This window comes from Mugil cephalus, chromosome 10 (genome assembly GCF_022458985.1).
Source record: "Mugil cephalus isolate CIBA_MC_2020 chromosome 10, CIBA_Mcephalus_1.1, whole genome shotgun sequence".
NCBI lineage: Eukaryota > Metazoa > Chordata > Actinopteri > Mugiliformes > Mugilidae > Mugil > Mugil cephalus.
Window position 1 is genome coordinate 16,461,161 of NC_061779.1, and position 14,315 is coordinate 16,475,475.

At 45.4% G+C, this 14,315-nt stretch overlaps 1 protein-coding gene across 1 annotated transcript in view; it reads right to left on the reverse strand.

The window, feature by feature from the left end:
* LOC125014624 (mucin-2-like) overlaps positions 1-14,315 on the reverse strand; it is a 30,463-nt gene that overhangs the window by 13,552 nt on the left and 2,596 nt on the right. Inside the window, 29 exon segments of the mRNA XM_047595869.1 lie at positions 11-296; positions 349-476; positions 825-1,071; positions 1,627-1,892; positions 1,895-2,166; positions 2,252-2,416; positions 2,522-2,686; positions 4,008-4,095; positions 4,325-4,438; positions 4,694-4,972; positions 5,177-5,314; positions 6,953-7,017; positions 7,140-7,301; positions 7,391-7,519; positions 9,976-10,132; positions 10,239-10,478; positions 10,676-10,855; positions 10,964-11,074; positions 11,257-11,395; positions 11,510-11,661; positions 11,800-11,900; positions 12,005-12,054; positions 12,166-12,421; positions 12,548-12,674; positions 12,751-12,845; positions 12,992-13,156; positions 13,735-13,872; positions 13,982-14,051; positions 14,132-14,245. Coding sequence (XP_047451825.1) covers positions 11-296; positions 349-476; positions 825-1,071; positions 1,627-1,892; positions 1,895-2,166; positions 2,252-2,416; positions 2,522-2,686; positions 4,008-4,095; positions 4,325-4,438; positions 4,694-4,972; positions 5,177-5,314; positions 6,953-7,017; positions 7,140-7,301; positions 7,391-7,519; positions 9,976-10,132; positions 10,239-10,478; positions 10,676-10,855; positions 10,964-11,074; positions 11,257-11,395; positions 11,510-11,661; positions 11,800-11,900; positions 12,005-12,054; positions 12,166-12,421; positions 12,548-12,674; positions 12,751-12,845; positions 12,992-13,156; positions 13,735-13,872; positions 13,982-14,051; positions 14,132-14,245 — 4,599 coding nt within the window.

The window sequence follows — 14,315 nt, forward strand, 5'->3', positions numbered from 1 at the left end:
TTGAGCTTACAGTTGGAGTAGTGGTGTAGTGTGGTGTAGTGACATGTGGTGTTGTAGTTGAGCTGTACATGGAGTTGTAGGGGTTGAGCTTACAGTTGGAGTAGAGTGTGGGTGTAGTTGTGGTCGTTGTAGTTGACCCTGTCACGGGTGTGGTTGAGCTCACAGTTGGAGTAGGTGTGGGTGTAGTTATGATGGTTGTAGTTGACACTGTCACGGGTGTAGTTGAACTTACACTTGGAGTAGGTGTGGTTGTAGCTGTGGTGGTTGTAGTTGATCCGGTCACGGGTGTAGTTGAGCTTATATGTTGGATATGTGTGTGGGTGTAGTTGTGTGGTGGTTGTAGTTGACACTGTCACGGGTGTAGTTGAGCTTACAGTTGGAGTAGGTGTGGGTGTAGCTGTGGTGGTTGTAGTTGACACTGTCACGGGTGTAGTTGAGCTGACAGATGGAGTAGGTGTGGGTGTAGTTGTGGTGGTTGTAGTTGACCCTGTCACGGGTGTAGTTGAGCTTACAGTTGGAATAGTTGTGGGTGTTGCTGTGGTGGTTGTAGTTGACACTGTCACGGGGTGTGTATGAAGTGAGTTGGAGTTGACAGGTGTGTTAAGTTGAGTAGTAGGGTAGTGGTGTGGGTGATGTGGTTGTTGTAGTTGACGACATGTCACGTGGTGTAGTTGTGAGCTTACAGTTGGAGTAGTAGTTGGGTGTGGTAGTGTGGTGGTTGTAGTTGACACTGTCACGGGTGTAGTTGAGCTTACAGTTGGAGTAGTTGTGGACGTAGCTGTGGTGGTTGTAGTTGACCCTGTCACGGGTGTAGTTGAGATTACAGTTGGAGTAGGTGTGGGTAGTGTGGTGGAGTTGACACTGTGGGTGTAGTTGAGCACAGGATGGTTACGTGGTGTAGAGTTGAGCTTACAGTTGGTAGTTATGGGTATGGGTGTTGGTTGAGTACGGTTAGTTGAGCTACAGTTGAGTTGTAGTGTAGTGTTGTTGGTTGTATTGACACTGTCACGGGTGTAGTTGAGCTTACAGTTGGAGTAGTGTGGTGTAGTGGTGTGGTGGTTGTAGTTGACACTGTCACGGGTGTAGTTGAGCTTACAGTTGGAGTAGTGTGGTGTAGTTGTGGTGGTTGTAGTTGACACTGTCACGGGTGTAGTTGAGCTAAGCTGACAGTTGGGAGTGTGGTTGAGTTGATGTAGGGAGTGAGTTATGGAGTGTGGGTGTAGTTGGTGGTTGTAGTTGACACTGTCACGGGTGTAGTTGAGCTTACAGTTGGAGTAGGTGTGGTGTAGTTGTGGTGGTTGTAGTTGACACTGTCACGGGTGTAGTTGAGCTTACAGTTGGAGTAGTGTGTGGTTGAGTGTGTTGGGTGGTTGTAGTTGACACTGTCACGGGTGTAGTTGAGCTTACTGAGTAGTGGAGTAGTTGTGGGTGTAGTTGTGGTGGTGTGTTGTAGTTGACATGGTCACGGTGGTGAGTTGAGCTTACAGTGGAGTAGTTGTTGTGGGTAGTTGGTGTGGTGGTTGTAGTTGACCCTGTCACGGGTGTAGTTGAGCTTACAGTTGGAGTAGGTGTGTGTGTAGTTGTGGTGGTTGTAGTTGACACTGTCACGGGTGTAGTTGAGCTGACAGTTGGAGTAGACGGTGTGGTTGAGCTTTAGTTAGGAGTAGTGGCTTTGTGGGTAGTGTGTGGTGTGTTGTAGTTGACACTGTCACGGGTGTAGTTGAGCTTACAGTTGGAGTAGGTGTGGGTGTAGCTGTGGTGGTTGTAGTTGACACTGTCACGGGTGTAGTTGAGCTTACAGTTGGAGTAGGTGTGGGTGTAGCTGTGGTGGTTGTAGTTGACACGGTCACGGGTGTAGTTGAGCTTACAGTTGGAGTAGGTGTTGGGTGTAGTTGTGGTGGTGTGTGTTAGACACTGTCACGGGTGTAGTTGAGCTTACAGTTGGAGTAGGTGTGGGTGTAGCTGTGGTGGTGTAGTTTTGTAGGTTATAGACTACAGTTGAGTAGTGTGTGTTAGTTGTTGTACACTTGTATACAGTTGGAGTAGGTGTGGGTGTAGTTGTGGTGGTTGTAGTTGACACTGTCACGGGTGTAGTTGAGCTTACAGTTGGAGTAGGTGTGGGTGTAGCTGTGGTGGTTGTAGTTGACACTGTCACGGGTGTAGTTGAGCTTGACAGTGGAGTAGGTGTGAGGTTGTAGTTGTTGGTGGTGTAGTTGACACGTTGTCACGGTGTAGTTACTGAAGTTGGAGTTGAGTGTTGAGCTTACAGTTGGAGTAGTTGTGGGTGTAGTTGTGGTGGTTGTAGTTGACCCTGTCACGGGTGTAGTTGAGCTTACAGTTGGAGTAGGTGTAGGTGTAGTTGTGGTGGTTGTAGTTGACACGGTCACGGGTGTAGTTGAGCTTACAGTTGGAGTTGAAGGTGTGGTGGAGCTTATAGTTGGAGTGATGTGTGGGTGTAGTTGTGGTGGTTGTAGTTGACACTGTCACGGGTGTAGTTGAGCTTACAGTTGGAGTAGGTGTGGTGTAGTTGTGGTGGTTGTAGTTGACACTGTCACGGGTGTAGTTGAGCTTACAGTTGGAGTAGGTGTGGGTGTAGCTGTGGTGGTTGTAGTTGACACTGTCACGGGTGTAGTTGAGCTTACAGTTGGAGTAGGTGTGGGTGTAGTTGTGGTGGTTGTAGTTGACACTGTCACGGGTGTAGTTGAGCTTACAGTTGGAGTAGTTGGTGGTGTGGTGTGTAGTGACCTGTCGGTGTAGTTGACTACAGTGAGTAGTGGTGATGGTGTGTATGACTGTAGGTGTTTGAGCTTACAGTTGGAGTAGGTGTGGTGTGTGTGGGGGTTGTAGTTGACACTGTCACGGGTGTAGTTGAGCTTGACAGTTGGTAGTTGAGGTGTGTGTTGAGTTACCCGTAGGTTAGTGAGCTTGTTGGAGTAGTGTGGGTTGTTGGTTTAGTTGACCTGTCACGGGTGTAGTTGAGCTTACAGTTGAGAGAGTGGGTGTAGGTGTGTGTGGTGGTTGTAGTTGACACGGTCACGGGTGTAGTTGAGCTTACATGTGTGTGGAGTTGAGGTGTGTTTGACCTGTATAGTTGGTAGTGAGAGGTGTGGTGTAGTGTGGTGTTGTAGTTGACACTGTCACGGTGTAGTTGAGCTTACAGTTGGAGTAGGTGTGGGGTAGTTGTGGTGGTTGTAGTTGACACTGTCACGGTGTAGTTGAGCTTACAGTTGGAGTAGGTGTGGGTGTAGCTGTGGTGGTTGTAGTTGACACTGTCACGGGTGTAGTTGAGCTTAAGTTGGAGTAGTGTGGGTGTAGTTGTGTGGTTGTAGTTGACCTGTCACGGGTGTAGTTGAGCTTACAGTTGAGTAGTTGTGAGTGTGGTGATTGCCTGTATAGTGGACGTTGGATGTGTGGTGTTGCTGTGGTGTTGTAGTTGACCCTGTCACGGGTGTAGTTGAGCTTACAGTTGGAGTAGGTGTGGGTGTAGTTGTGGTGGTTGTAGTTGACACGGTCACGGGTGTAGTTGAGCTTACAGTTGGAGTAGGTGTGGGTGTAGCTGTGGTGGTTGTAGTTGACACTGTCACGGGTGTAGTTGAGCTTACAGTTGGAGTAGGTGTGGTGTTTGTGGTGTTGTATTGACATGTCACGGTGTAGTTGAGCTTACAGTTGGAGTAGGTGTGGTGTAGTGTGGTGGTTGTAGTTGACACTGTCACGGGTGTAGTTGAGCTTACAGTGGAGTAGGTGTGGGTGTAGTTGTGGTGGTTGTAGTTGACCTGTCACGGTGTAGTTGAGCTTACAGTTGGATAGTTGTGGTGTTGCGTGGTGGTTGTAGTTGACCCTGTACGGGTGTAGTGAGCTTACAGTTGAGTAGGTGTAGGTGTAGTTGTGTGTGGTTGTAGTTGACACTGGTCACGGGTGTAGTTGAGCTGACAGTTGGAGTTGAAGGTGTGGTTGAGCTTATAGTTGGAGTAGATGTGTGGGTGTAGCTGTGGTTGTTGTAGTTGACCCTGTCACGGGTGTAGTTGAGCTTACAGTTGGAGTAGGTGTGGGTGTAGCTGTGGTGGTTGTAGTTGACACGGTCACGGTGTAGTTGAGCTACAGTTGGAGTCGAGTGTGTTGACTTAAGTTGGAGTAGTGTGTGTGGGTGTAGCTGTGGGTTGGTTGTAGTTGACACTGTCACGGGTGTATTGAGCTTACAGTTGGAGTAGGTGTGGGTGTAGTTGTGGTGTTGTAGTTGACACGTCCACGGGTGTAGTTGAGCTTACAGTTGGAGTAGGTGTGGGTGTAGCTGTGGTGGTTGTAGTTGACACTGTCACGGTGTAGTTGAGCTGACAGATGGAGTAGGTGTGGGTGTAGTTGTGGTGGTTGTAGTTGACCCTGTCACGGGTGTAGTTGAGCTTACAGTTGGAATAGTTGTGGGTGTTGCTGTGGTGGTTGTAGTTGACATGCTCACGGGTGTAGTTGAGCTTACAGTTGGAGTAGGTGTGGGTGTAGTTGTAGTGGTTGTAGTTGACACGGTCACGGGTGTAGTTGAGCTTACAGTTGGGAGGTGTGTGAGTGTGGGTTGTAGTTGCGTAGGTGTAGTTGAGCACAGTGGATAGGTGTGAGTGGTTGATAGTCTGATGAAGTGGAGTGGGTGTTAGTGTGGTGTTGTAGTTGACCCTGTCACGGGTGTAGTTGAGCTTACAGTTGGAGTAGGTGTATGTGTAGTTGTGGTGGTTGTAGTTGACACTGTCACGGGTGTAGTTGAGCTTACAGTTGGAGTAGAAGGTGTGGTTGAGCTTACAGTTGGAGTAGTTGTGGGTGTAGTTGTGGTGGTTGTCGTTGATCCTGTCACGGGTGTAGTTGAGCTTACAGTTGGAGTGGGTGTAGGTGTCGTTGTGGTGGTTGTAGTTGACACGGTCACGGGTGTAGTTGAGCTTACAGTTGGAGTAGTTGTGTGGTGTAGCTGTGAGTTGGGTTTAGTTGTGACCTGTCACGGGTGTAGTTGAGCTTACAGTTGGAGTAGGTGTAGGTGTAGTTTGGTGGTTTTGTAAGTTGATCACGTGAGTCAACGTTGAGTGTAATGTTGAGCTTACAGTTGGAGTAGTTGTGGGTGTTAGCTGTGGTGTTGTAGTTGACCCTGTCAGGGTGTAGTTGAGCTTACAGTTGGAGTAGGTGTGGGTGTAGTTGTGGTGGTTGTAGTTGACACGGTCACGGGTGTAGTTGAGCTTACAGTTGGAGTAGGTGTGGGTGTAGCTGTGGTGGTTGTAGTTGACACGGTCACGGGTGTAGTTGAGCTTACAGTTGGAGTAGGTGTAGGTGTAGTTGTGGTGGTTGTAGTTGACACGGTCACGGGTGTAGTTGAGCTACAGTTGGAGTAGTGTGGGTGTAGCTGTGGTGGTTGTAGTTGACCCCTGTCACGGGTGTAGTTGAGCTACAGTGGAGTAGGTGTGGGTGTAGTTGTGGTGGTTGTAGTTGACCCTGTCACGGGTGTAGTTGAGCTACAGTTGGAATAGTATGTGGGTTGCTGGTGTTGTGTAGTTTATGACCTGTCACGGGTGTAGTTGAGCTTACAGTTGGAGTAGGTGTAGGTGTAGTTGTGTGGTTGTAGTTGACACGGTCACGGGTGTAGTTGAGCTACAGTTGGAGTAGTGTGGTGTTTGTAGAGTGTTTGGTTGTAGTTGACCTGTCACGGGTGTAGTTGAGCTTACAGTTGGAGTAGGTGTAGGTGTAGTTGTGGTGGTTGTAGTTGACACTGTCCAGGGTGTAGTTGAGCTTACAGTTGGAGTAGGTTGTGGGTGTAGCTGTGTGTTGTAGTTGACACTGTCACGGGTGTAGTTGAGCTTACAGTTGGAGTAGGTGTGGGTGTAGTTGTGTGGTTGTAGTTGACACTGTCACGGGTGTAGTTGAGCTTACAGTTGGAGTAGAAGGGTGTGATGTGGTTTGTATTGACCTGTCACGGTGTAGTTGAGTTACGTGGAGTAGTGTGGGTGTAGTTGTGGTGGTTGTAGTTGACCACGTCACGGGTGTAGTTGAGCTTACAGTTGGAGTAGGTGTGGGTTGTGTGTGGTTGTAGTTGACACGTCACGGGTGTAGTTGAGCTTACAGTTGGAGTAGTGTGGGTGTGTGTGGTGGTTGTAGTTGACCTGTCACGGGTGTAGTTGAGCTTACAGTTGGAGTGGTGTAGTTGGTGTTGAGTTGTGCGTGGTGTAGTTGACTACAGTCACGGTGGTGTAGTTTGAGCCTTCACAGTTGAGTAGGTGTGTGGTGATGTGTGGTGGTTGTAGTTGACACTGTCACGGGTGTAGTTGAGCTTACAGTTGGAGTAGTGTGTAGGTGTAGTTTGACGTGGTTGTAGTTGAATGGACGGTAGTTAGTAGTTGACTGACAGATGTTGAGCTACATTGGTGAGTTGTGAGTGGTTGTTGTTAGTTGACCTGTCACGGTGTAGTTGAGCTTACAGTTGGAGTAGGTGTGGTGTAGTTGTGTGGTTGTATGACAGTCACGGATTGTAGTATGAGCTTACAGTTGGTAGAGTGTGGTGTAGCTGTTGTTGTAGTTGACCTAGTGTAGTTGAGCTACGAGTGAGTAGGTGTGGCGTTGTTTGTTAGTTGACCACTTCACGGTGTATTACTTTCAGTTGGATATGTGGCTTAGCTTGGTTGTCAGTTGACACTGTCACGGGTTAGTTGAGCATCTGACAGATTGTAGTATGTGTTATGGTGTAGTTGAGCTTTACAGTTGGAATTTGTGGGTTTGCTGTGGTGTTTGTAGTTGAATGTTCACGGGGTAGTTACTCAGTTGGATAGTGTGTTCTGTTAGTGGTTGTAGTTGACACTGCACGTGTGTTACTACAATTGGGTAGTGCAGAGTTGTTGTGTTATAGTTACTGGGGTTGTAGTTGGCGTGTTGGAGCAGAGTGTATGAGTAGTGGAGTGTTGTGGTGTAGCTTATGGTGGTTGTAGTTGACCGTCCGGTGTTTAGCAAGTGGAGTAGGGTGGGTGTAGTTGTTGTGGTTGTAGTTAACATCTGTCACTGGTTGAAGTGAGCATGTTGTGAGGCTGAGGTGTGTATGCAGATGATGCGCGATGTGGATGTTGGCGTTGTGTTGTTGTGGTTGTACGGATATCCCTGTCAACTGGATGTATTGAGCTTACAGATTGCATAGTAGCACATTCCCTTGTTGTCAGTGACGTTGTAAATAACTTCATTTTCTTCATAAAGAGTCCCATTGTAATAGCAACCTTCACAAACATCCACACATATCCCCTTGTTCTCATCATATATGGGCTTATCGTCTGGGCATATAGGGTAACAACCTGTGAAAAGCACATTGTAGACATTACATCTTAGTTCCACATGTTTCTCAAATGTAAGGCCTGACAATATGTTCTCAACAGCAACTTACCTTCCAGTTTGGGTATCGAGGCGTTAAAAATTCCTTCTGGATACAAACAAGTCTTGTAACAAGGTGTCTGGCAAGGCCTGTAATGCCACGTGCACCCATCATGGGTATTGTAGAAATCACAATAGGCAGCTAGGAAGGAAACACATAAGATGTGTCACACACCACCACATATATTATATAATAAGATATTTAAAGACTACTAAGATCACTATTTCTGTGAACGAAAACCCCATCTGACACGTTCTCCATTAATGAAGTTAAATAACTTAAGTTCAGGAACAAGACCGCACCTCAACCATCAAGATACCTGCACCTGTTTATTTAGGCGCATCCGACCTCTCCTCTCCCATTTGGCTCAGTTCTCAATGAGTTTCTTTAGCACTGATACTACTCATCAGATTGGTTATTTCCACCATGAATCTCGATTTGGTCCTTGACGCGTCCAACAGCGAATCTTTTGTTTTTCTGTCAATCATCCTAGATTCTCCTATTCCGTCCACCTCCTCTCCCCACCGCCACCAGCTAGTCACCTCTCCCAACAACATCATTCATCGACCTTCATACAGTCACTCCAACCGTCATTCCTCACCTCCTCCACTCACCCAAACCAAATCCATTCAGAAGCCAGCATAGCTAGCTGGCAACAAGACGCTGCACTGGCCGCTCTTCCACCATCACCCCCCCTCCGGCCAGAACTCCTTTTCACCCGACTACTGTGGCAGATTGGACAGTCGCCCGCCTCCAGTGCACCCTGACGGAGAAGGGCGCTCGGTTCCACTGCACTGATAAAAAGCTTTTACAAGCTTTTCCAACTTCTCCAAAACTCCATCTCCACTACCAGACCAACAACACACACTCACCCAGGTCTCCCGGTTCATCCACAACCCGTCAGTGTGCACCAACATCATCATCCACCAGCCTAAATCTGTATTTTCATGCCTTTCTCCGGGCGCTCCACCCCCTCCCACTGCCCCATCCTCTTCTTACCCTTCCCAAGCTACAATCCCCATCTTCTGTCCATGGCCACAGAACTCAGACAGACGAGGAAGACCCACCATACTTTGCCAGGACGCGCGGATGGTCTGTAACAATTTCAACAACCTAGGTTGCAGATAACCCACGCTGCTGATTTCTTCATACCTGCTCCTTCTGTGGCGGTGCTCATTCCTGCCCCAGTTGTCCTCACAACCCTACCAAACAGGACTCCTTCAACGAAGACCTCAGCTCCACCTCTTTGCGTCCGCATTGCAGGTGTCCATCTTAAACAGCCTTTCACCTGCTACACTATCTTCATACTACACCGGCTGGAACTGTTTCAAAACCTTCTATACATCCCTCCAACTGCCTTTCCCTTCACTAGACGTTGCCTCCTTTATTAGCTTCATCACGTACACCCATTCCATCCAAACAATCAAAACATCTACCATCCAGGCCGGCCTACACCAGAAGCATCAGCTTCTTCACTAAACTAATAACTGGAATTACTTGTCCTTCCATTTCCCATCTACACGTAAGTATGTTAACTAAAGGTTTATGGAAGCAGAACCCTGGACAGCTCTGAAACAGCCACCTCTCACAGCAACTCTCCTAACTCGTTGCATCCACACCCCTTGAGTTAGTTACCTGAAACCCTCGATTGATTCCTCTTAGCGTTCTTCAGGTTCCTCTGCTGTTCCTCCACTATTCCTCCGCTGTTTCTCCGCTGTTTCTCCGCTGTTTCTCCACTGTTCTGAATTCACAGCTTCTTCGACGTTTTACGATCCATCCTAACATGCCAGCCTGCCTGACATTTACTTCCACTCTCTGAACACTATGGTGTTCAACCTCAACAGAAGCAAGACTGACCAGCTCGGACTGTCACATCCTATTCACCTCTTCCGCCTAAACTCCATCCTAAGCCCTTTCGAGCCGCTGCAAAACTATGTGAATGCCAAACTAGCCCAACATGCATCCCCTCAAGATCCACTATTCATAACTGGATCAGACGGAACAGCAACACGATTCTAGTTTCACTTCCATCTTTGCCAAGTCCTGACCAGAACATGGATACCCCAAAGTCGTTTTTCCAGCCACTCATTTCGTATCGGAGCTGCATCCACCGCTTCCAGCCAAGGTGTACCTGACCACCTCATTAAAATACTTGGAAGATGAACATCCCAAGCCTACCATGGCTACATACACAGCCATCCCAACGACATTAGAAGGGCCCATCCAACTCGCCTCTACAAATTCTCTTTGGGGTCAAGGAGTCAATGTCCCCCCAGCCTGAATCTCACTCTCTGGGTTCCCGTATCCACACTTGGCTTATCCACCACTTACGATCGATTACATGCCATTCATCAGGTCATCTCCTAGACCCTTCCATCCCTTCCCCTCAACCCTGCCATTCTTTCTGTTCCACGTCCTACATTTCCCTCCCCTTTTAACCAGGTTAAATAAACTCTTTATCCAATGAAACGTGGCCTTGTCAGCGAAGATATATATTAGGACTGAGGACTGATCCTTTTGTACGGGCTATATTAACTATGACGGATTCTATGTCGGAGTCATGATTATTTAGGGAAACCAAAACAGGGTCTACTTACGACAGATAGTTGGAGATCTCCATGAAACACAGACACCAGCCTCACTACACGCTTGGGCGTAAGCTGCAACAGCTGTGCAGAAACATTCACAGTCTCCTCCAGTGTCACAGGCGCATGAGTCTTGCACACAGTTTTCATAATAAGAATGTGGATCTACCTGTTAAGTGAGCCAAAGAGGAGGATTCATTTTTTTTTTTTTTTTTTACTATGCTTTTAATGCTTTCAACAATGGCTATTTACTTGAAGAACAACTCTGTCATTACCATATTGTGGCAGTCTTGGAATGTAACTCCAATTATAATTCCGCACGCCACTTTTGCCCAGTGATGTCGAGTAGGTCTTATTTCACAAGGGTCTTCAGTTAATGTCACATCTGGGCAAGTGCTGGACGCTTTCCAGCTGTTTGCAAATGCTAACAGATTGCCCACTCCCAGCTGACCCTGAGTGGTGAAGTCATTCTGTCCATCACCATCATAATTTCCACACAGTCCACATAGTTCTCCCTAGAGTGACAAAAAAAAAAAAAAAGAAAATAGATGGGTCATTGGAACCACTTGTATCATAAACAGAATGTTGAATGTGTTTATTATAATAAATGCTACATTGGTATCAGTACTGATAAAATTATCAACAATAAAATAAATGGGAGGTTGCATAGAAAATCTGTGAAGAATCAATTTTAGAAGTTACTGTGACTCACGCTGTACTGTGGCTCCGCTATGATTTCAACGGTTGTTTTGCGATCCCATATCACTGAGAGACCAATGTCTGATTGTATGATCAGATGCTGGCCACGGTTCAATATTTTGTATGGAATCACAGAGCCATATCCCAGGTCTATCTCTTCATGGCGACTCTTTGATAGCTTGATTTCTTTTTGCTGCAGTGTAAACAAGATTTCTTTAGTTTGCATTGCAATATTAAAATACTCTAATTTAACTGTGCTGAATATTTCAGGCCCAGATCAGATATTTATATCAGGTCTTACCCCGAGCTGAATCCGGACAGTTTTGGAGCATGTGGCGCCTGCACTTCCACATGGAACATTTTCTGTATAAACTCCAATGTTGTTCTGTACTGTCTTGTTGCCACATTTGTTCTTAAAAGAAAAAAAAAATCAATTTGTGTGTTTATCCAATATTTTTGAGTGAAACTCAAAGAAAATTGTATAAAATAAGGAGAGAACTGTTGTATGTGCATTTGCCATTCATATTCATTATTATGATATTATTGGACATATTCATTTTGATTAATAAATGTCCACGGTTAATTTTAATTTACCTTCACAGCAACATAGGAACAATGTCCTTGAAACGCAAACTTTTTGTCATCAAATGTAGTGTAGTGACCATTTCCATAAATAACACAAGTTCCTGCGCATTTTTTCTGTGTGCACTCCCACTTTCCACTTCTGCAGTTACTAGATGTGTCAGAAACAGTCAAATAAAATAACATGTTTAGAATACTGCAAGCAAAACGTTGTCACAAAACTCATAATCATCGTATCACTGTCTAGATTCAAATATAGCCATACCAGTTGTTGCACTTGCTGGGAATTTTTGATCCAGGGGCAAATAGATCTCCACCATGCTGACATGGACATTGATGTTCTTCCACACAGCGACCTTTGCCATCATCCAGGAGGCCACTAGGACACTGACAACCAGGTTCACACTCTGTGGCACCCTGGGAGGTCACAAAGAGGGCATAGCAATAATGAATACATTGCCGCCAAAAGCCCAAGACAGCTTTGATAACCCAATATTAAAAAACATTAAACCAAGATATTTGACACTGAGGAGACAAAGAGGGAAAACAGCTTACACAGTCACTGTCTACATTCAAACAAGTTCTAGCACAGTGTACTCCAAGTACTCCTGTGCCAGCAGAAGAGCAGTCGAGGAACACCTTTGGATAAGGGCACTCTGTAAGGAAAGTAGAAGCTTTTAATGTAGTATTGCATCTAATACACCGTGTTTCACTCAATTTGTTGTGTTGTGGAAAAAAATGAGATCAGGAAAAAACTGACCAACTGTGCGCAATCTTGAATAGCAACGGAGCACTCCATTTGTGCATACACTAGAAAAAGACACCAAATATATCAGATGCAACACACAATATTTAAAATACTTTCTGTAAATGTAACATACTGCACACTTTACAGTACTGCTCTGATTTGAACTGACTCACCAGTGGTCGTCTTTGATGGTAATGGATTTCCCTGCGTTTATCAGGATGTCGTTATAGTAACAGGGACATTTGTCCAAGGGGACACATAGGCCACTTTCATTCAGGTAGTGACCCTCAGGGCAGGAGCAGCCATCCACAGGCAAGAAGTCAGATGTGCAGCTCTGCTGCATTGAGCCCAGTGATTGACAAGTCAGCTGGCATCTCTGATGCTTGTAAGAGAAGGTCTGAGACTCTGGGCAGGTGTTTGAGTATTTACCTGTTTTGTGGACAATGTGAAGACGGTTACTTAATAGTTTCATGACTATTTATGTAAGTAGCAGAGATAGTAAATAGTAGAAACAGTTACTCAGCTGTACTTCAATATGATGAAAGGTACCCTTACCACACACGTTGTCTCTCCAGCCTATCAAGTGCACTCCCTTTGACGCACAAGCTCGTGCGTAGGAGGAGAAAACAGCACAGAGGCAGTCTTCGCTCTTCTCACAGTTACAACTAGCATACGTACATCGCTGCAGAGGGCAAAACACTTTTATAAAATTTGTGTCCCATCAAAAGTGAAAGACAAACAGAAAGGCTGTGCTGTACCTTATAGTAAATGTCAGGATCCACCATTGAATGGCACTGTGCAAAGACACTATCTGGTCTTTGTAGCAAGGCACACCAATGTTTGGCATACAACTCTGACAAAGGAAAAAAACAATATTTTGCATCCATGTCATTCACAACTCACAGCTATCTAGTTATCTTTAATAGAACACATCCAGGATATTAGTTAGCGTTTAAATCATCAGACTTGAGTGACAAAATAAATCATGCATAAAGCTACCATTTTCCACACTGAGGGAACAGGGGTCATCAAGTCTTTCTGGTCTGTTGTGGCACATGGTGTTGGCCTTCCAGGAGTTACTAAAGGTTGCTGCAATTCCCTCCACCATCCCCTGAGGAGTCATCATGTCGTCAGACATGACCATGTTGTAGTTCCCACATAAACCTGGAACAAATATACACATCACAATTATTAGGATAAAAGTTGCTTGTCAGCACTTCCATACAGCCACCCAGAAACTGTATGAAACTGTCTAGATTTTTCTTTGTTTGTTAAGAAGATCCTGATATTTTCTGTTTGTCGCTGTAATGAATAATGTTTTTTGTCAAATAAAACATCCATCCATTTTCTGCCAGAATTGAGCCACAGCAGCAGGCTAAGAAGCTCAGTCAAGACAAGCTAACAAGCACATCAAGGGGGTTCCTGAGATATTCCTTGGTCAGATGATAAATGTAAAGATCACTGAGCTCCTTCAGATGTCTGAGCTCCTAACGCCATCGCTAGGCTATGTATAACTATTGTTGCATGTAATTTGCTATTTTTTGTGTTTATTTAAGTTTTACTTTTGTCTCTTGTGTGCACTGTCCTTACAACCATTTGCTTCTGATAGACTGTAACATTCGCCACTGTGAGATAAATTAAAGGATTATCTTACCTTATAGCAAGTACTAATGTGGGATATTTTGGTAATTTAATAATAGAAAAGCTTACTGTTGGAATACACGGTAAACAGTAAAACTCACCACGCGTCTGTGATTTGTAGTCCTGCTCCAAGCTGACATAAACTTGCATGATAGGAACGTGCTGGATCTGAAGATGCAACCCAAAAGATGTCTGGACCAATATGTGAAAGGATGAAGCATGGAATATGGAGACGTCTCCTTTAAAAAAAATCAAAAAGACAATCAGTAAGATCCTTGTCTGATATCACAGGATAAAGAAACACTGACAATTTCCAAGTTTTGTTCAGTTTCCTATTTTCTAACCCACCTGTGTTGTACGGCAAACTGATGATCTGTGTATTCTGCTTTACTTTGCCATCAGAAGAAAACAGTAATACCTGGGTGGAAGCAGAACTGTTCATGAGAGTGCTGCAGATATTAGGGTGGATTAAAAATATGAATAGAGCATTTAACTTACATTGTTTCTGTCATTGTTCAGCAGGATTTTAACGTTCTTCAGACAAGTGTCAAACTCTTGGTTTACACATGGAACCAACTGGACCAGAATGGTAAACGCTGGGCCCGTGCCATTCTGAAACATACGGTTCTTATTGTTCACACAGAATCCACACTGAATTTGAATTCATCAAAAGATCGTTAGT